Here is a 23310-nt window from a genome sequence, read left to right as displayed (position 1 = left end):
TATGTACATCTGTATATTCTTGCTTATTTATTATGTCTGGCAAAAGAGACAGAAACTTGTTGTATCATAGCAACTTGTGTCTGTGTCTGTATATGAATTTATGCATGTATGTATATCTATGTAAATATTTGTTAGTAAGAATATGTTTAAATATTTGAATACTTATCTACCAAGTTACTTCTTATGTACCTACTACCCAAACCATAATAATAACCATTAGGCAGCTAATGAAAGAAGTGTATGTTTCATGTGCTTGTTGTCTGTGAATCTGTTATATCTTATGTTTTCATTGTTCTAAATTGTCCTTCATTCTGATACAGTTGAACTTGTTAAAAGGTTCTTGGTTTATGGTGATTTTGTTATTTGTATCATACCAAGGCACATGGCTCAGTGGTTAAAGTATCAGGCTCATAATCATGAAGTAGTGAGTTCGATTCCCGGACCAGGCTGTATGTTGTGTTCTTGAGCAAGACACTTTATTGCACGTTGTCTCAGTTCACTCAGCTGTAGAAATGAGTTGCAACATCACTGGTGCCAAGCTGTATCAGTTTTTTGCCTTCCTCTTGGATAACATCGGTGGCATGGAGAAGGGAAACTGGTATGCATGAGTGACTCCTGGTCTTCCATAAACAACCTTGCTCAGACTTGTGCCTTAGAGGGTAACTTCCTAGGTGCAATCCCATGGTCATTCATGATGAAAGGGGGTCTTTACCTTTTTTTTTATCATACCATACATTGATATTGCATTGTTGTCCTTCATTAGGATTCTAATTATGGTTAGAGTAATACATATTTAAGGGTTACTAGTTTAAGAAGGTCTTGTTGCATGCACCACATAAAAAGCACCCATGCCACTGCCATGTATACAGCACCTGTGCTAGTGCCATGTGATAAAAGGAAAAATGGATATAAAGAAGAATGTGATGGCATGGTCAGGTTTATTGTATTTGGAGCAAATTAAATGAAGAGGGTGTCGATATGATTTACATTTTGTGTTGGACAAATAAGATGCGGGGGAACTGTGTCAGTGACCAGGTAGAAATTAGTGCCATGAACAAGTTTGAGACCAAATAATAAATGTTGAAGTGAAGTTAAGTTTTTATGTGTTTTTGAATGGCTAATGGGGAGGTGCAATGACCCAGTGGTTAGGGCAGCGGACTCGTGGTCATAGGATCGCGGTTTCGATTCCCAGACTGGGTGTTGTGAGTGTTTATTGAGCGAAAACACCTAAAGCTCCACGAGGCTCCGGAAGGGGATGGTGGCGAACCCTCCTGTACTCTTCCACCACAACTTTCTCTCACTCTTATTTCCTGTTGTGCCTGTAATTCAAAGGGTCAGCCTTGTCACACTGTGTCACACTGAATATCCCAGAGAACTATGTTAAGGGTACACGTGTCTGTGGAGTGCTCAGCCACTTGCACGTTAATTTCACGAGCAGGCTGTTCCGTTGATCGGATCAACTGGAACCCTCGACGTCGTAAGCGACAGAGTGCCAACAACAACAACGAGTGGCTAATATGTATGTCTTCCATGCTGTAATTGTTTAAGTTTCAACACAGGGTCTCAGACAAATACATCTCTGAAATAATGGTTTCAAACTTTCACACAAGGCCAGTAAATTTAGGGGCAATGGTTACTCAATTATGTCAGTCCCATTACTCAACTGATACTTACTTTATTGACCCTCCAAATGGATGAAGAGCAAAGTCAACCTTGGGTAGAATTTGAACTCAGAATTTAAAACCAGAAGAAATAATAATGACTATTCAGAAAAACACAGAGGAATAGAATGTGAAGCTGAAGCTATGAGACATGACACTGAGGAGAACTTAATGAAATGGTTTTATGTTACTACACTTATGAGTTTTAAGAAAGAAGAAAGAGATGTCGTATGAAGATAGATAACGGCTGACAAGAAGGAAAGGAAGTAGGAATCTTATCATATTGTGACATAATTCTTTAGTGAATTTTTAGGTTAGGCTAGCAGGAAGTTGTGGTTTGTGAATTATAGTAAACAGCGAAGAAGAAATCCTGGAGTTCAAGGAAACTACTGGGTTGTCTGCATTACTGTTTTACTCTTTTACTTGTGTCAGTCATTTGACTGTGGCCATGCTGGAGCACCGCCTTTAGTCGAGCAAATCAACCCCAGGACTTATTCTTTGTAAGCCTAGTACTTATTCTATCGGTCTCTTTTTGCCGAACCGCTAAGTTACGGGGACGTAAACACACCAGCATCGGTTGTCAAGCGATGTTGGGGGGACAAACACAAGCACACAAACATACACACACACACACACACATATATATATACATATATACGATGGGCTTCTTTCAGTTTCCGTCTGCCAAATCCACTCACGAGGCTTTGTTCGGCCCAAGGCCATAGCAGAAGACACTTGCCCAAGGTGCCACGCAGTGGGACTGAATCCGGAACCATGTGGTTCGTAAGCAAGCTACTTACCACACAGCCACTCCTATGCCACTCCTACGCATTAGCTAAAAAATTGTTCGATAAATTCTTTATCCAACTTTTTATTGTGGAGGAAGTATACAAAAATATGCAAAGCACTATTTTCTGTTTTACTGCTAGTTTTATTTCATTCTGAAAAATAAAAATCTTTTTTATGGTTTATTATTGTTTATATTTTGAATTACATATATATGGAAGCACCAAAATTTTTTAAGTGTTTAGGGTCTCTTTGGATCTTAATTCCTCTCTGCTTGTGATCTTTTTCCACTGCCACACACACACACACTCAGACACTATCAATCTCTCTCTCTCTCTCTCACTCATATTTCCTCCACATCTTTTTTTCAACCTGCTAACATACTTCTTATTTCTTCCCCATATTGTAATTATACTTCAGCTTATCTTATTTTCAGAACTTTATTGAACTGAATTTTCCAAAACAGATCCTTAATTTCCATGTATTCGAGTGTCTCTCTTTGCCATACCTATGTTCAAACTATAAATGTGACATAACTTATTTTGATACTAAACAGAATAAAAGGAATTAAATATCATCATCACCATCAACATAAGTGAACAATAAATAAATTCAGCAAAGTTTAAAAGATCATAAAAATTAAAAATAAATTGAGGGTTACATACAACTTTGATAATTATCAACTGGATAATAATTGTTTGTTTTTTTTGTGTTATTTTTCTAATTAGGTTATTTTCTTGGAAGACCAAATTTCTTCATTCATACAAGTAAGAGGGTCTGTACCATTATTTTGGGAACAGCCTGGTATTCAGGTTAGTATTTGGTGTTTCCTTGTATTTCTTCTTAATTCTAATTAACCATTGTAGTTGAGTGATTAGCTGTATAAGTTGTCTCTAGCATCCCATCAACTTGTCCTTCTCTTCAGGGTCAATACATATTTCAACCTCCAACAATTACTGGTACTATAGAAATCTCAGGTGAGGTTCACAATAGAATATTAACTGGTTGAAAGACACTGTTAACAATATTCTTGTTTAAGAATAATATATATGTATATATATATATATATATATATATACACACATATATAAATGAAACATTCAAACACTGAGATTTGAAGTTAGATGTCACTACTGTTCATATCATCTGTGGATAAATTCAAAATTTGATGATATCACTAGTAGTGGCATGGGTGGAACGCAGTTATAATAGCTTTAAACAGCTATGAATTATAAATTTGCACGAAGCGTAATGATACTTAATGAGAATCTACCTGCTAGAAATAAGAGCTAAGTCTTAAATTAATCCACCGTAGCGCACCAATATAACAGAGAGAAACACAGTATGTGAGGAAAACAGAAAGAATTAAAACATTTAACAGCACAAATAAAACATATTATGCAATTAGGGATATCCACAAACCAGGTTTCGGCTTTTGAGTATTTAACTCTGAGCCTCGTCAGTGTGGACTATATATATATATAAGTTACCTCATCATTTCGCATTTGTCTTGCTTTTATATGTTGATTCCCTGAAGATGAATATATGTGGAATTCCAGCAGCTCTTACTTCTTTGAAGGAGAGCTCACATATATTTTGAAACATGTGTAGGAATTAAAGGAACTTTTATTTATATGCGTTTTGCTCCATTTATTGTTATTATTCATATCTTCTCAAAATGTATCACTTCAACTTGGTATCTCTACCTATAAAACGGCTGTGATACTTTGTTTTTTTGTGTAATTTTTGCTACCTATGGTGTAACTATTAACATATTTACATTGTCAAAGGTTTATTAAAACTGAGATAATATTAATATATACATAAACTAATATATATATATATATATATATATATATATATGTTATAAAAAAATTCCTCTTATTAGTGCTATTATTTTCTATCTGTACAGCTATACCTTTCCTTATAAATAAACTTTCCTTCAATATTTTTCTCATAGAAATTTCATCTCCAACACTATTGTTAATCTAATTGGCTTCCCATTGCAGGTTGGCTCACACAAAATCCGCCTATCTCGAGGGTATGAAGCTTGCGCTCCTGCCTTTGATCGACATCTCAACATGCTAAAATTATTATATGGTAAACAAGTCATCGTGAATCTACTTGGTAGTAAAGAAGGGGAGTATATGTTAAGCCAAGCATTCCAGGTAAATTCATTTCTACCAATTATTTATCCACCCAATATCGATGAATGTCTTATCCGTACTGTTCTTGTATTTAGTATTTTTGGTATGCTGAAGCCAACTAACCACTCTTCAAATTAATCTTTTAGCACTTAAACCAGCCATATCTGACCCAAATATTTTACCTGTTTTATGTTCAGAGTGACCAGATCTGGCTTACAGTGTAATTCTACAATGTTGGTTTAAAATAAACAAACACATCGTTGAAATTTCAAAGCTATAAGATAATGAATGATTAATTCAAAACAATATGAATACATAAGCATTACATTTAACAAGAGTAATCTGAATGCTAAAGGGTTAAACGTAGGGGACATAATGTTTACAGATATATTCAAACAACTGTAGTCATATATTTTTTTATGGTAGAATTCAAAGTAGATAAAATTATAAATGAGAGTGTAGAATATTGGGTTAAAAAGCCCTTTGGATAGACAGCCTTTGACTGTTTTTCATCCAAAAGGGTTTTTTAGTCCAATATTCTACATACTATTATTTATTTCTTACACTTTTTATTTGTAGCTTTATCTACTTCAAGTTCCACTATAAAAAATGATAATTTACTTTAATTCTCTTAAATTCTTATAACTACAGTTACTTTGTCAATCAGCAAAAGTAAATTTTATTTTTTCACAAGCCCTATTCTGGAGTTTCAGGCAGACCAAAAAAATTTCCTAACTGAAAGTGATAAAATTTAGTGCATGGCCATGCACTGTCCTGTTTTTGTTATCAACGTTGGCCCTCCACAAATCCCAAATTTTATTTTGGTTTACAGGAACAACTGTTTCTCAAAGGCACATATTGTCATAAATTGCTCGAAACGTGGAGTAGATAAATTGCCAACAACTGATGAAGCATCATTCTTTGTGTTATTTGTCTTGTTTTCCATTTGTTTCTCTTGTTGTTTGCACAAAAAAAGTTTGTCTTCGTATTTCATGTTGTTTACGTTTTGTGACGTCCTGTACCCATACATGCATATATATACATATATATATATATATGTGTGTGTGTGTATGTAAGTATGTACATGTATGTATGTATATATGCCTATATGAATATTTTATTTATATATATATATCGCCCTACTGGCACTTGTGCCGGTGGCACGTGAAAAAACATTAGAGTGAGGTTGTTGCCAGCGCCGATGGACTGGCTCCTGTGCAAGTGGCACGTAAAAAACACCATTTTGAGCATGGCTGTTGCCAGTACAGCCTGATTGGCCCTCGTGCTGGTGGCACGTAAAAGCACCCACTACATTCTTGGAGTGGCTGGCGTTATGAAGGGCATCCAGCTGTAGAAACTCTGCCACATCAGATTGGAGCCTGGTGCAGCCATCTGGTTCGCCAGTCCTCAGTCAAATCATTCAACCCATGCTAGCATGGTAAGCAGACATTAAACGATGATGATGATGATGATGATATATTATATATATGTATGCCTGTATATATTTGAGATAATAGTTTCACTTTAATATTAATGTGAAAGTATTAAAGTGAAAATATCTGACATTACAATAGAGAGATGTTATTGTTTCAGTTTTGACACGTAATACTGAAATAGTGGAGGAGATATGATATTGCTCTGAGCTCGTACTAGGCAAGAAGTTAAAAAATTTTGGGGCCTAAGACACTACATAGACCCTAAGTAAGACATGTGTAAAATTTGAATGAAACTGGTTGTGTAGTTCTCAAGTTTTAGGGATTCACACAGACACACAGACAGACACACACATTATCATCTTTATATATCTAGATAGATACTAGTCTATTACCACTGAAATTTTTTTTTGTCAGATATTCAAATAAAGGTCATGCTGACTTGCAAGAAAAGTCTGTACAGTAAACTCAATTGAATTATCATCATTATCATCAGTCAATGTTCATTTTTCCATGCTTGCATAACCAGATGGAATTTGCTGAATCAAATTTTTCCATGGTTGGATACCCTTTCTTTGTGTCACCACCCCTCACCTTTCCCATAATTAGACATGCTTTTCACAGAAGACTGGAAACAACAACTTTATTTGTATGACGATAATGCTTCTTTACAACCATCATGTGATGCCCAAACATGGGTATACACACACACACACACACACACACACACACACACACACACACACACACACACACACTTACATGTACATATAGCCTTTTCACCGTTTTACTTGTTTCAGTCATTAGACTGCAGCCATACTGGGGTAATGGCCATGATGCACTTCTTTCAGCTTCTTATTTCTTTATGGTCCACAAAGGGCTAAACATAGAGGGGACAAACAGAGGGATTAAGTCGATTACATTGACCCCAGTGTGTAACTGGTACTTAATTTATCAACCCCGAAAGGATGAAAGGCAAAGTCGACCTCAGCAGAATGTGAACTCAGAACATAACAGCGGATGAAATACCGCAAAGTATTTCGCCCGGCATGCTAATGTTTCTGGCAGCTTGCCGTCTTCTTTCAGCTTCTGTCTGCCAAATCTACTCACAAGGCTACAGTTGGCTCAGGGTTATAGAAGACACTTGCCCAAAGTACCATGCAGTGGGTCTGAACTGAAGACCACATGGTTAGGAAGCAAGGTTTTTAACCACACACCCATACCTGCACCTAATTTGAATCTCTCTTTAGAACAAAAGAATTTATTTTTGACTGCATGCAATCTTACTCAACTGTATGAACTTCAATAATTGATTTTTGCCAATATAGATCTCTACAATCTTGCTTGGACTCAGTTTTTAAATTTTAGTTTATATAGAATTTATCTTGCCAAGAGACAGTAAAATACAGCAGACTTGAATTCAACCTTTGTAGCCAGAAGTTAAGTATATTATCTTTTGAAATAGGTGTAGCTGTGTGATTAAGGAGTTTGCTTCCTAACCACATGGTTTCATGTTCAGTTTCACTGCATGGCACCTTGGGCAAGTGTCTTCTACTATAGCTCCAGGCTGACCAAAACCTTGTGAGTGAATTTGCAAGGCAGAAATTGAAAGAAGCCCTTGTGTGTGTGTGTGTGAGAGAGAGAGAGAGAAAGAGACAGTATCCTTGTCAAGGCTTCATATGATGTTTCTAAATGTGCATTATCATACAAGTGAAGTTATTTGTATCCGACCTTTTGTTAAGAACTTAACTGCCCATGGGAAAATATTACCTTGTTAAAAACAGGTGAGGGTTGGCAACAAGAAGGGTATCTGGATGTAGCAAACTTGCATCAACAAATTCTATCTGAGCCATACAAGCATGGGAAAGTAGACCTTCAATTATGATGATGTTATTTTTTACCCCATTGCCTCTCACTCTTTCTCTCTCTCCTCCCTTTCTCTCAACCCTCTCTTTCTCAAGGCGTTAGGCTTCATGCCCATGTGAAGAATTATTTCACTGAATAATAATAACACCATACAAAGAAAGTAAATTCTCATGACAAAGGAAAGATCTTCCAACAAAATGGGCATAACACAACATCCTAGATACAAATATTTGATCAGACAGATTAATGTAACAAAATGGCTATTAAATGAGATAGTTATTGTTTCTGGCGATCCCTGGTTGAGCAGAACTATCCATCCCATTGTTTTGTGTTTATCTATGACAATATTGTCCAACAATTTTTTTTTAATATTTAAAGCAGATTTGAGGGAGATATGGTTACCATTTTTAGTAGGTTGAATCAACATGTAAAGGCTCTCTCATTAGCTGTTAAATGAGATTATAACGGTATTTTGTGCTCTGTTGCAGAATCATCATAAAAATTCAACTCACAAAGATGATGTACCACACATTGTCTTCGATTACCATGCTGAATGTCGAGGAGGGAACCTTTCCAATTTGCAGAAGTTAATGAAAGTATCTGAAGAACATTTAAATAATTTGAATTTTTTTCATTGTTCTTCAGATCGGATTATCAGGTATTTGTATACTGTTGTCATCTTTCTTTGTCTTTTACTTGTTTCAGTCATTAGACTGTGGCCATGCTGGGGCACCACCTTGAAGAATTTTTAGTCAGATGAATCAACCCCAGTACTTATTTTTTTCTAAACCTGGCACTTGTTTTATTGTTCTCTTTTACTAAAATGCTAAGTTACAGGGACATAAACACACAAACACCTGTTTTCAAGCTGTGGCAGGGGACGAACACAGACACAAAGATACACACATACATATACATATATGCACCAGGTTCCGATCTGATTTGGCAAGGTTTCTACGGTTTGATGCTCTTCCTAATGCCAACCACTCCAAGAGTGTAGTGGGTGTTTTTTACATGTCACCAGCACAGGTGTCATTGATCTGACACAGGTATCAGCCATGACTATGGTCTCACTTGGCTTGACAGGTTTACTCAAGCACAAAGGTCTTCATCACCTGTCACTGCCTCCATGAGGTCCAATCCTCGAACAGTGCTTTTTAAGTGCATGGGCACTAGTCAGATGGCACTGGCATCGACTATAACTATGATTCCACTTGGTTCAACAGGTCTTCACATGCACAGCATATCGCCCAATGATTGAAGGGTGTTTTTAATGACATCACTGCTTCCACAAGACCCAATGGTTGAACAGTGCTTTTTACATGTCACCAGCGCTGGTGCCAGTCAGATGGCTCTGGCATCAGCCACAACTATGGTTTCACTCAGTTCAACAGGTCTTCACAAGCATAGCATATTGCCTAATGATTGAAGGATGCTTTTAACGGGCCAGTTACACAACACTGACATCGGCCACAACTATGATCTCACTTGGCTTGATGGGTCTTCTCAAGCACGGCATATCTCCAAAGGTCTCAGTCACTTATTAATGCCTCTGTGAAGCCCAACCTCTTCCACAGGTTCCCTCCACCATTAGAGTGAAAGACTTCACACGGCTGTCCTCATTCATACGAATCACATAACCATACCAGCGCAGTTGTCTCTCTTGTGCACCACACCTGATGCTTCTTATATCCAACTTTTCTGTCAGGATGCTTACACTCTGTCGTGCATGTACACTGACATTACACATTTAGCAAATCATACAAGCTTCATTTCTTACAGGCCTACACTTGTCCTCAGCAGTTAAAGCCCATGTTTCACTGCCATGTAGCATGGCTGTTTGCATACAGGCATCATACAATCTGCTTTTCACTCTGAGTGAGAGGCCCTTTGTTACCAGCAGAGATAGGAGCTCTCTGAACTTTGTCCAGCCTATTCTTGTTCTAGCAGCTACACTCCCAGAGCATCTACCTTGCTACTGACTTGGTCACTTAGGTAACAGAAACTATTGACTACTTCTAGTTTTCCCCCTGGCATGTGATGGAATCTATTTTCTGTACATTTTCAGTGTTTATTGTACCTGTGCACCTTCCACACACAAGAACTATCTTCCCTGTTAACCTTCCTCTGATATTGCTGTACATCTTATTTGTCCTTATCTTACACTGGGTACATCTTGTGAAGTTTCTACCTACACTTTTTCTACAGATCATGCAGGGCCATCTACCTGAAGGGATTTGTGGTTTGGCTACCTTCCTACTTACTAAGACTTTAGTTTTTGCTAGGTTAACTCTAAGACTCTTCGATTTTAGACTTTGCTTCCACATCTGAAGCTTCTTCTTTAGTTCTGGTAGTGATTCATCTATAAGAACAGGGTCATCAGCATAGAGGAGCTCCCATGGGTAGCCTGTCTTGAATTCCTCTGTTATTGCCTAGAGGACTATGGTGAATAAGAAGGGGTTAAGGATTGATCTATGAACCCCTACTTGTACCCTGAATTCTTCTCTATACTCATTGCCAACCCACACCTTACTGAAAACATCCCTGTACATGGCTTGTACAGCTCTCACCAACCACTCATCAATCCCTAGTTTCTGCATTGACTACCAGAAAAGGGATCAGGTGACCCTGTCAAAGGCTTTCTCCATGTCAACAAAAGCCAAGTACAGAGGTTTATCTTTGGCTAGGTATGTTCTGGGTTCAAATTCTGCTGAGATCAACTTTACCTCACATCCTTTCCGGGTTGATAAAATAAGTACCAGTTGAGTACCAGGTTTGATGTATAATAAGCTATCCCACTCCCTTAAAATTCCAGGCCTGTGCAATCAGCAAAGACAGTTTCCTCTCTTTTTTCCCCTCAAAGTAAATTTTTATATTTAAATAAGAATGCATGATATTTTATATCACTGACTTATAATTAATTTAATGGACACATGAGGTTTCTCGAGCGAGATGAGCGTGGCCGTTGCCAGTACCGCCTGACTTGCCTTCGTGCGGGTGACACGTAAAAGCACCCACTACACACTCTCTGAGTGGTTGGCGTTAGGAAGGGCATCCAGCTGTAGAAACACTGCCAAATCAGATTGGAGCCTGGTGTAGGCATCTGGTTTCACCAGTCCTCAGTCAAATCGTCCAACCCATGCTAGCATGGAAAGCGGACGTTAAACGACGACGACGAGTGCAAATAGCAGATGCTCTATTTGTTTGCCATTCATCCTTCCTAGTTCATTAACATTATACAAATATACAATAAATTATACTGAACCAACTAATTGCACCAAATTTTCTTTACAATAAAGTAGGTTGCGTGCTTATAATAGTTCCATTTGTCTTGAATTGAAATTTTCACCATTTTTCATTTTGTTTTTTGTTTTTTTGTTTTTTCTTTTAAAAGGCAGCAGCTTGGAACTATTCGAACCAATTGTGTTGATTGCCTTGATCGGACCAATTCTGTTCAGCGGTTATATGGCTTATATGTAAGTTAGAATGGTATTATGAGATGAAATGTTTTAGGATCAGTGCTAAAAATGTTTACTCTTGCATCTTTTATTAGTTTCAGTCATTAGACTGCAGTTGTGCTGGGGAAGCACTTTGGTGGGTTTAGTTGGATAAATTGACCCCAGTGCTAATTGTTTTTAAAGTCTAACCCTCATTCTGCCAAGCCTTTTCACAAAAACACTAAGTTACAAGGAGATAAACAAACTAACACCAGTTGTCAAGTAATGGAGGGGGAATGCAAACATACAGACACACATTCATGTGTGTGTGTGTATGAGTGTGGCTGTATGTATATATATATATATATCTATATCTATATATAAAGAAGACAACTAGGTGGACTGTTAATGTGCTAGAAGAAGATCACATGTAATGTGTGTCTACAAAGACCTCTGATTCTTTTAATGTGCTTTGCTTCCTGGTAATAAATCAATATTAATTAATATCCAGTTTTTTACCCTAATGTTTTAATTTATATATCTATATCTATATCTATCTATCTATATATATATATATATATATTTATATATAAAGGGCATTAACTGTGTAGTAATGCCTCACGCTTCGAGGGACTAAATAAGTCAAAAACTACCAAAAAATAAGCAACATATGTTGCTTATTTTTTGGTAGTTTTTGAGTTATTTAGTCCCTCGAAGCGTGAGGCATTACTACACAGTTAATGCCCTTTATATATAAATTATATATATTTATGAAAAAAAATGATGAATTTTTTTCATTATGAGGTTTTTTTCACGCTGACTACTTGATAAATTCTTATAAAGATTTTATCCTATATTATATTATTATATATATATATATATATATATATATATATATATATACTCATGTATGATAGGATTCCACACAGTTTCTGTCTAAATTCACACACAAAGCATTGGTTGTCCCAGGGATATAGTACAAGATACATAGAAAAGGTATCACACAGTAGGACTGAACTCAAAACCATGTGATTCCAAAGTGGCTTTTAACTGCACAGCCATGCTTGAGGCATTTATCTTAATTTTTCTGGAAAACTGAGTCTATGATGTTGTTACAATTCCCTGCTTTAACCACTTCACTGATACTCTTCAGAGAGACATACTGTAATTCTTCTTCTTCTTTTTCTTCTTCTTCTTCTTCTTCTTCTTCTTCTTCTTATTATTATTATTATTATTAATGCAGTGAACTGGCAGAATCGTTAGTATGCTGGGCAAAATGTTCAGCAACATTTTCATCTGTTTTTACATTCAGGGTTCAAATTCTGCTGAGCTCAACTTTGCCTTTCATCTTTTGGGGTCAACAAAATAAGTAGCCGTTGAGCACTGGGGTCAATGCAATCTACTTACTCCTCACCCCGAATTGCTGGCCTTGTGCCAGAATTTGAAATTGTTATTATTGTTTAGGTGGCAAGCTGACAGAATAGTGAGCACATTGGACAAAATGCTTAGTGGTATTTTCCCTGGCTCTTTACATTTTGAGTTCAAATATCAGTGAGATTGACTTTGGATTGTAAAAATAAGTAGCAGTAAAACACTGGGATCAATATAGCTGACTTATTTCCTCCCCTAAAATTGCTGGCCCTGTGCAAAAATTTTGAAATTATTATTATTGTTATTTTTATTAAGGTGGCAAGCTTGCAGAATCATTAACGCATTGGGAAATTGCTTCATAGCATTTCTTAATGTTCTTTACATTCTGAGTTCAAATTTTACCAAGGTTGACTTTGCCTTTCATAATGTGTAGCTGCCATCCCTATCTCTCTTCCATTGCTCCCACCTCTATCACCCTTTCACTCCTCTCACTCTGATTCTCCCACCATATTCTCTTTTCTTTTCACTCTTTCATCCTCTTACTTTAGTTCATCGCTTTGTGGTGTTAGGTGAATGGAGACAACATAGAATACTGTAGACTCTTTGGTCTTCTGTGTGACAAGACAACCTCATTGGTGCTGGTGCCACAATAAAATTTAACCAGTACATTCTGTAAAGTGATTAGGAAATAGAGACAACATTGGGTGTAGTATACGAAGTGAATTGGCTACAAATAAAAACTGAGATGAGAGTATGGCAGTTATCTTCTTTTTTATTGTGCTAACTATTGATTTTGTATTTTCAAAGTACAAAATTGTTTTACCCTCATTACTTTTTTCTTTTTTTCTTTATCTTTTTTTTCAGATTCTTAAAAGACAAATGGAAGCACTGGGATTTGGAGGAAAAATTCAAATGGTGTCTCGTTTTGAAGAAGTTTTCAAACAAATTTGGACTGAAAACGGCGATCATATCAGCCGTATTTATGCAGGCACTGGTGCCATGGGGGGTGGCCGATCTAAAGTAAGTATCTAAGTAATTCTTTAGAAATTTATCTTTCTTATTAGTTATCCATCCATCCATTTTTGCCACCCACTATTCCTGGGAGATATATAGAGGTAGAGTCCTTAGGCACCTCCTCCATAAGGTCCTATCAGAAACAACTAATACTACACTTTCCAACTGGATTCCCAAGCATGACCAAGTGAGACTATGGATATTTATCATTCAACCATCTCACTTATGCTCTGAGGTTTCTTGCCAATTGGCTTGGCTTGAAGAACCCATCTTGCAGTTATTCTTTCCTGTGACATTCTAATCACATGTCCATAGTACCAGAACAGTGATATAACAATGCAGCTCGATCTGGAGAGACTCCCTGATCTCCAAGCTACACACTGTTGAGTATCATTATTCCAGAGACCCTGTAGAGGAACCCCATTTTGGCCACTTGAATTCACAATCATCATTTTTTAGTTATTACCTAACATTAATGACCATAGGTCAGGCTAGGCTCGAAAACTGAATTTAAGATAACAAGTTTGGCATGTTTATCAATCTCTCCTGCTCTGAAGATCAAATGCTGGAGTTGGCATATTAGTCTGTCAGTATCTTCTTTTTCGCTCATTGTGAAGGCACATGACTTAGTGGTTAGGGTGTTTGGCTCAGAATCGTAAGGTCTTTAGTTCAATTCTTAGCAGCACATTGCGTTCTTGAGCAAGACACTTTATTTCACATTGCTCCAATCCACTCAGCTGGAAAAAATGAGTAGTGCCTGTATTTCAAAGGGCCAGCCTTTTCGCATTTTGTGTTATGCTGAATCTTCCTGAGAACTACATGAAAGGTACACATGTCTGCGGAGTGCTCAGCCATTTGTATTTTAATATCATGAGCAGGCTGTTCTGTTGATTAAATCAACTGGGAGCCTAGTTGTCGTAACCAACAGAGTGCCAGTTTCGTTCATTACTCAACATTCATAACCATAGGTTCGCGGTTTCGATTCCCAGACTGGGCGTTGTGTGTGTTTATTGAGCGAAAACACCTAAAGCTCCACGAGGCTCCGGCAGGGGATGGTGGCGAACCCTGCTGTACTCTTCCACCACAACATTCTCTCACCCTTACTTCCTGTTACTGTTGTGCCTGTAATTCAAAGGGTCAGCCTTGTCACACTGTGTCACGCTGAATATCCCCGAGAACTACGTTAAGGGTACACGTGTCTGTGGAGTGCTCAGCCACTTGCACGTTAATATCACGAGCAGGCTGTTCCGTTGATCGGATCATCTAGAACCCTCGACGTCGTAAGCGACGGAGTGCCAACAACAATAACTATAGGTAAAAATAGTCATAAAAACTAAATTGAAAATAGTTTGGTTTTTCAACCAACCTCTCCTGCTTCTGAGGACTAAATGCTGAAGTTAGTGCATTCACTTGCAAAACCATTTCATGATCTGTGCTGCTCACAACTCTGATCAGTTAGTTATCATGATTATTCGATAGTTTGGTTTCTCTATTATATCATCCTCATCATCATATTGCATCTACTTTTTCATGCTTGCTGGATTAGACCAGTCATCTGCAGCTCAGCTCCTCACCATTTGTTGTGGTCCCTTGTCGTCTCCTTCCTGAGGTTCCACATTTTAAGATCAGTCTCCACTTCTTTCTATGTTGTCCTCTTCCTCAAGTTCCTTCCATTTGGATTTCTTACCACTAATTCACCCACCTGTTATTCTTCATACACATCATATGTCTGTACAACTAGTCTTCTCTCTTGCACACCACACATGATCCCTCTGGTCCCTAATTTTTCTCTCTCAGCTGGTTTATATTCTGTCATTCATGTCCTCTAAAAATCACACATGAAGCAGAAAATGCTTGCATCATCATAATCATCATCATTATCAACATCGTTTTAACATCTTCTTTCCCAGGCTTGCTTAGGTCAAACAGGGTTCCATTGAAGCAGAATTTTTTGCAGTTAAATGCTGATGGCATTCATCTATTTCCATTCTATCAAACAACAAACAGCCCAGACATGTTTTTGTGGAGGACTGCAATCAAATGACATCACTTGTATGAATGGTGATGCTTTATTTCCAATCAAAGTGTACATGTGAAAACGAGTTAAAAAACTGGACATGCTCTCGCAGTGGACTGCAAACAAATGACACTGCATGCATAAATGGGTTATAAGAGGTAACTAAAATAGTTAGCTATGGAAAAAGTATCCAGACCTAAAATAATGATGGTGATAATATATTTACACATAAAAATTAACTTTGTGTTTTCATTAACACACTAAGAAGATAGTGTGGAAGTAGGAGCCTGTTAGGGCGTTATATGATAATGATGATAATAACATTTCTCTCCCCAATTTTCACTTTTAATATTAGTAGTATTGTTATAAGTACCAGCTGATCGTAAATGAATTACCCTCTTTCCCTGAAATTGCTGGCCATGTGTTGCACTCACAATCGCTAGATCATGGGTTTGATTCCCAGACCGAGCAGTGCATTGCGTTCCTGAGTAAAACACTTTACTTCATGTTGCTCTGCAATCATTTCGACATCTGATGCATGGCACACCATGCAGCTTTTCAGGCTATGTCGATTTGATGGAGGGAGTAAGCTAATGTACAACACTCTTACATTTGATCAATAGAAACAAATCATCGTGCTGGTTGTTCAGCGAACACTGAACACTCGTACATCATCTTCAATAGGAGAGTCCATCGTCATCATTTTATTGTTATCATTATTATTATTATTATTATTATTATTAGCATTATTATTAAGGTGGCGAGCTGGTAGAATCGTTAGCACACCAGATAGAATGCTTAGCAGTGTTTCATCTGTCTTCGTGCTCTGAGTTCAAATTCCGCTGAAGTCAACTTTACTTTTCATCCTTTCAGGGTCAATAAAATAAGTACCAGTTGAGTACTGGGGTCGATGTAATCAACTGTCCCCCTCCCCAAATTTCAGGCTTTGTACCTATAGTAGAAAAGATTATTATTATTATGATGATGATGATGATGAATAAATATTTAATACAACATCCAGTAAATAGGATTTTGAGATTGAAGTCTTCTTATTGAAGTGTAAGCTTATATTATTCTTTGCTTGCGTTTACAAGGTTTTGGAGATGTTTCTAGTGTATACTCTCTTTACTCTTTTACTCTTTTACTTGTTTCAGTCATTTGACTGTGGCCTTGCTGGAGCACCACCTTTAGTCGAGCAAATCGACCCCAGGACTTATTTTTTGTAAGCCTAGTACTTATTCTATCAGGTCTTTTGCCGAATCGCTAAGTTACGGGGACCTAAACGCACCAGCATCGGTTGTGAAGCAATGTTGCGGGGACAAACACAAGCACACAAACATACACACGCACATATACATGTATATATATATACATGTATATATATATACATATATACGGCGGGCTTCTTTCAGTTTCCGTCTACCAAATCCACTCACAAGGCTTTGGTCGGCCCGAGGCTATACTAGAAGACACTTGCCCAAAGTGCCACACAGTGGGACTGAACCCGGAACCATGTGGTTCGTAATCCTAATCACACAGCCACTCTTATGCTGATATAGAAATTATTTCAGTTATTTTTCTGTGAGACATTTTGATAATGTCTACATCTTGAAAAGAAAAAAGATCAGCAAAATCTTTACAAATGATGTGGTTTATAAATGTCAAATACTTTCGTTATTTTTATTATTTAGAATATATCTGGAAAAAACATGCAGTTGTTATTCATTTCAAATCAGATAATTCAAAATCATTAGGAGTTTTTACATAACCTTTTCTTATTAACTTAATAATTGCTGTAGTAAATATATTTATATTTGATTGTAAGACAAAACAGAGCAAAATATACTTTAAAAAAAATCAATAATCTTTTGATTTTTCCTGCATTTGTTTATTTCTCTCAGTATTCCGATGCCGCACGATCTGCTACTCGAACAATTCAAAATAACTTCCTAGACAGCAACAAACAAGAAGCTATGGATGTATTTGTCATGGGATCAACTCTGACCGGAGAACTCAAAGGAAGAGCCAAAGCGCTGCTGACTTCAAGGTGTTTACATGGTATAAATTTTACAACTTATTATCTAAACAGTGTAACATGGGTGGGTTTGTGTATATGTGTGTATAGATCTGGCTGTTGGATCCAGCGGTGCTCGTGTTTTCCATGTTGAAGTTAAACCCACCTTTGACCTTGTATTGAATAAGCATTTCCTTAGGGACTATTCTATCAATTTTGATGAAATTTTACACGTGATAAAATGCAAAAGCTGCAGGAAAAATAACATCGTTATGGGAATTTCCATTCAAGCACCCGATTGAGCTCACAAAAATCGATGCCAACTGAGCATTATCAAGTTTTCAAAAAATCTCGGCCTTATTTGAACTTCAGGGTATGTGATCGACCTATGTGCCAAAAATCATTAAAATCAGTTGAATGGTGTGGGAGAAGTTAGAGTAACCCCCAAATGCACACACAGACAGACACCATTACACATTTATGTATATATATATGTGTGTATGTGTGTATACTAGCTGGTGTACCCAGTAATTCCCAGGAGTAAAGATGTTCTATTGAAATGCCTTATTACTCTGATATAAGAAAGCAATTTTGTTATAACTGCCACAAAAGGTGTATTTTCTGTCATGAAAAAGTACGAAAGACTGTCAGCTGAAGGACCTGAGAGACCTACATGGGGTGGATGTAAGTGTCTTCAAAACAAAACTAGACCTCTTGCTGTCAAGTGTCCCAGGTGAACCAACTTGACAGCAGGAAGTGCAGATGAGGGTAGCAGCATCACACTCCCTCATTCACTAAACGTCAATTTCTAAAAAGAATTAGTGAAGTAAAATTATGTGGCACCACCAAATGGTCGTACCCCAACATGGCCACAGCTCATGAGCTGAAACTAGATCATATATATGCACACACACACATATATATATATACACATTGCTCTGCTTCTGATTCTCAGATCCCGGTAGAGGTCATAGGAACAGTGCCATAACATTAAGCATTTTCAGTCCTGATGGAACCCATCCCTCTTCATGTGTAACTACAGTTGGTTTCTTCCAGCGGAAGAATGTTGGGGAGAAAGAGAGAGTACTAAACTGGTACTTTATCACTCTCGAAATGATGATAGGCAAAACTGTCCTTGATAGAATTTGAGAGAAGTGGAACAGATACCACAAGCTAATCTATCCAACTCTCTAATAACTAATTTACCCTTTATGCAGTTCTATATTCATTTAGATAATTTACTATTGTTATTGTGCTTGGAAATCTAAAGATTTAATCTTTTAGTTTGTAAATAGTAACTCATGCGATTTTGGTTTTAAATAAAATTTCTTTCTAAAAAAGAATATTAATCCAGAATATTTCAAGAAAAAATATTGAGTCAGGGGGCTTACACCTATCCTGCAATATCATTTTAAAAATAAACAGTCACATCCTTGAGACCTTGAAGCTACAAGATGATGCATGATTAATTCAAAAGAATGTGCATGAATAAGCATTATATTTGACAGAGTAATCTGAATGGTAAAGAGTTAAGAACTGGGCTACTGACCCCATAGTCATAAGTTCAAACATCATCACAACAAATTTTACAAATATCAGCCACTTCAATGATTTTAGATGCCATTGTTATAACTTTTCCATTGTCTAGGAAATTTTATATATTTTTTATATATTTATCATTAAAAGACAATAATTTTCTTGCAATATTTTTCTAGCACCGGAAGGTATTCTTAGAGAAATGATAGCACGACATAGGGAGTACACCAAACTTGAAAAGCTCCGCATCTGCTGTGGTACATGGAATGTAAATGGTGGGACTCATTTCCGCAGCATTGCTTTCAAGAAAGAAAAACTCACTGACTGGCTGTTAGATGCCCACACGTGCTGCAGAAATTTGTTTCCAGGTAAGGATGTTTGTTTTTATTTAAGAAAAAAAATGACTAAGGACTTTTGAATGAACAATTTTATTTGAAGACAAAGTAAGTACAGCCTATAGAAAAAGTGACTGGCCATCATCAGTGTATGCAGGAGAAATAAGTATGCTGATATGGACATGAATGGTGAATGCTGGGTAAAAATAAATGCCTGATGATGGTATCAAAAGGCACTGGAAATATATCATTGATATCTTTGGTGAAGGTGCATGGCTTAGTGGTTAGGTTGCTCAGCTCCTGATCATAAGCTCATGAGTTCAATTCCTGGCAGTGCATTGTGGTCTTGAGCAAGACGCTTTATTTCTCATTGCTCCAATCCACTCAGCTGGTAAAATTGAGTATTGCAAAGGGCCAGTTTTGTCATTCTCTGTCACGTTGAATCACCATATCTGTCCAGTGTTACCCTCTGTCAGATGCTTTTCAGTTTTTTTAGCCATTACCAATGTTGGATTCCCTGATACATTTCTAGCTCTTTGGCCGAAGAGAAGCAACTCTTGGGCAGACTTAATTAATGCCATAGTTTTAACTAAAACACAGTCAACAGCATTGACTGAGTTGCACCAGGAAACCATTCGGAAGTTCTCTCATTAATTCAAACTTTTGCACTATCTTTTAGCATTTTTACGTAATTACATAAGTGCATGTTCATATTATTCTTATGGTCATTCTGTCATTCTCCATTACACATTGATATATTTTTCTCTTTCTTTACACCTTTTATTTCATTTTACTTTTCTAGCTTCCTTAGACCAAAATGCTGACTTCAGTTACCCAGCTGATATTTTTGCAATTGGATTTGAAGAAATAGTTGATCTTAATGCAAGTAACATAGTCAGAGCCAGGTAAGCAGTTGTTTTATTGATTTGGTTCAATTTTATATCACATATACTGCATTCTGCAAACAATTTTCAATGGCTATTGTTGTGTCCTTGAGCACCACATAGGGATTTTTACATGACGTTGCACGGGCACTTTTATGTGACATCACACAGGCACTTTTATGTGACACCACACAGGCTCTTTTACATGGCACCACACATATGCTTTTATGTGGCAGCACACAGGTACCTTTACGTGACACCACACTACATTTAAACATTTAGCCCTTTAACATTCAGATTAATCTGTCAACTGTAATGCTTATTTATTCACATTGTTTTACATTAATCATGCATGATCTTGTAGCTTCAAATTTTCAATGATGTAATTGTTTATATTTACAATGACATTGTAAGGTAGGTGTGAGAGGCCAGATCTGGTAGGTCTGAACACAAAACAGAATATTTGGCTGGATATGGCCAGTTTAAATGCTAAAGGGTTAGACAAACATTGTCACATTCTGTTTGTGGTTGTCTTACAAAGCAAAATTTATTCCTTATTGTTTTTGTTTTTTTTAATATTGAAATTCAAAATATGTGCTATCATTTAATTTATTTATTTTTCTTCTAGCACGGAAAATTCCCGTGAATGGCAAAATGAAATTCAAAAGACAATTTCTCGAGAGTACAAATATATTCCATTAGCAACAATCCAGCTTGTAGGAGTTTGCCTAATCTTATTTATCAGACCACATCTGGCGCCATTAATCTCGTGAGTTAAAGATTTCATACTATTTGGTTTTTATGAAAGCTTTCTTTCTTTTTCTTTTAATTCTCATTAACAGATATGACAGTGTGGTTAATAAGTTTGCTTCCCAACCATGTGGTCTTGAATTCAGTTCCACTTCTTAGCACCTTGGGCAAATGTCTTCTACTATCATCTTGCTTTGACCAAAGGATTGTGAATAGATTTGCTAGATTTGAAAGAAGCCTGTTGTATGTATGTCTGTGTTGTGTGCACAGGTGTGGGTGTGTGTGTGCATGCCCTTGTTTTGGCATCATGTGTTGGTTGTAAAGAAGCATCACTGTCATACAAGCAATGTTTGTTTGTTTTCAGTCTTCATGAAAATATGTCTAACTATAGGGAAATATTACCTTGCTTATTTCAATAAAGTAGGAACAGGTGTGGCTGTCTGATTAAGAAGTTTGCTTCCCAAATACATGGTTTCAGGTATAGTCCTACTGCATGACACCCTGGGCAAGTGTCTTCTGCTAAAACCCTGGGCCAACTAAATCCTTTTAAATGGATTTGGTTGATGGAAACTGAAAGAAGCCTGTTTTGTTTGTGTGTGTGTGTGTGTATATATATATATATATATATATATATATATATATATATATATAATGGATGGATGGGTGGACAGACGGACAAACGGTATTGTACACTTTGATTAATATGCCCACTCTATTGACAAATATATGAGTGCATGTTTTTTCTGACTTATGGAATATTAGGCAATGTGTGTGTGTGTGTTGTTGTCTCTTTACATTGGCATCATGTGATAGTTGTAAGTGACTGTCACCATCATACAAGTGGTGTCCTTCATTTCTAATCTTCCATGGAAACATGTTTGGCTATGGGGAAACAGGTGGAGGCTGGTGACAGGAAGTGCATCCAGCCATAGAAAATCTGCCTCATCAAATTCCATCCACCCCAAGTTAATAAAGAAAAGTGGATGTTAAAATGAAAAAGAAGTTAGTTTTGTACGATTATTTGTTATCCATATTTTCATATACAACCCCATCAAATATGTGCCTATTTGTCAATATTTGTGTGGACTAGTGCTGCCTTGTTAAATCTTTATGGAAATTACTAAAGAACACAGGTTTAGAATTAAATGGTATCTATCCTTTTAGAGTTTAGTGAAGTTGGTAGTTGCTGAATAAATGTCTTGGCCCATAAACACAAGACAGTACATGTGACAGGTACAAACTGCCAACATTTTTGCTGATTGTCCTGTATCCATCTGCTCACCATAAGCACACAGGGTGTGTTTTTTTAAAGTTATTAGAGTGAGCTTTGCTGCTTTTTTTTTTCTAGTGTGGCACTTTGGGCAAGTGACTTTTACTATAGCCTCGGGCTGACCAAAGCCTTGTGAGTGGATTTGGTAGACGGAAACTGAAAGAAGACCGTCGTATATATATATATATATGTATGTGTGTGTGTGTGTTTGTGTGTCTGTGTTTGCCCCCCCCTCCCCCAACATCGCTTGACAACTAATGCTGGTGTGTTTACATCCCCATAACTTAGCGGTTCGGCAAAAGAGAGCGATAGAATAAGTACTAGGCTTACAAAGAATAAGTCCTGGGGTCGATTTGCTTGACTAAAGGCGGTGCTCCAGCATGGCCGCAGTCAAATGACTGAAACAAGTAAAAGAGTAACTGCTATAGAGAAAATTACTTAGCCAACCCATGTATGTGTGTTTGTATGTGCTTGAGCATGTATATGATGATGATGTTGGTGATGTAATGTTTCCATTCCATTTGTTCCAGGGATATTGCTACTGACTCTGTCAAAACAGGCCTTGGAGGTGCTACTGGCAACAAAGGCGCTGTAGGTGTCCGCTTTTTACTCAATGCTACCTCATTTTGCTTCCTCTGCGCTCATTTTGCAGCTGGGCAGTCACAGGTGAACGAACGCAACAATGATTTCCATGAGATTATGAAGAGGGTTTCATTACAGGTTTGTTTCTTTTACAAATCAATTTTCTTATCTTGTTATCTTTTAATTGTTTCAGTAATTGGACTGTGG

General features: G+C 37.1%; 1 protein-coding gene across 4 annotated transcripts in view; it reads left to right on the top strand.

The window, feature by feature from the left end:
- Positions 1 to 23310, top strand: part of LOC106879251 (polyphosphatidylinositol phosphatase SYNJ1) — a 152289-nt gene that overhangs the window by 90579 nt on the left and 38400 nt on the right. For all 4 annotated transcript variants that reach the window (XM_089361550.1, XM_089361549.1, XM_089361547.1 and 1 more), the window contains exons 5-14: positions 3176 to 3259; positions 4457 to 4615; positions 8382 to 8551; positions 11288 to 11369; positions 13566 to 13721; positions 17634 to 17790; positions 19462 to 19650; positions 20420 to 20522; positions 21130 to 21270; positions 23052 to 23241. In XM_089361550.1, coding sequence (XP_089217676.1) covers positions 3176 to 3259; positions 4457 to 4615; positions 8382 to 8551; positions 11288 to 11369; positions 13566 to 13721; positions 17634 to 17790; positions 19462 to 19650; positions 20420 to 20522; positions 21130 to 21270; positions 23052 to 23241 — 1431 coding nt within the window. The remainder of the gene's footprint in view (positions 1 to 3175; positions 3260 to 4456; positions 4616 to 8381; positions 8552 to 11287; positions 11370 to 13565; positions 13722 to 17633; positions 17791 to 19461; positions 19651 to 20419; positions 20523 to 21129; positions 21271 to 23051; positions 23242 to 23310) is intronic.

This window comes from Octopus bimaculoides, chromosome 13, assembly GCF_046866305.1.
Source record: "Octopus bimaculoides isolate indiv1 chromosome 13, ASM4686630v1, whole genome shotgun sequence".
Taxonomy (NCBI): domain Eukaryota; kingdom Metazoa; phylum Mollusca; class Cephalopoda; order Octopoda; family Octopodidae; genus Octopus; species Octopus bimaculoides.
Note: the sequence above shows the minus strand (reverse complement) of the source record. Positions and strands in the feature narration are given on the sequence as shown.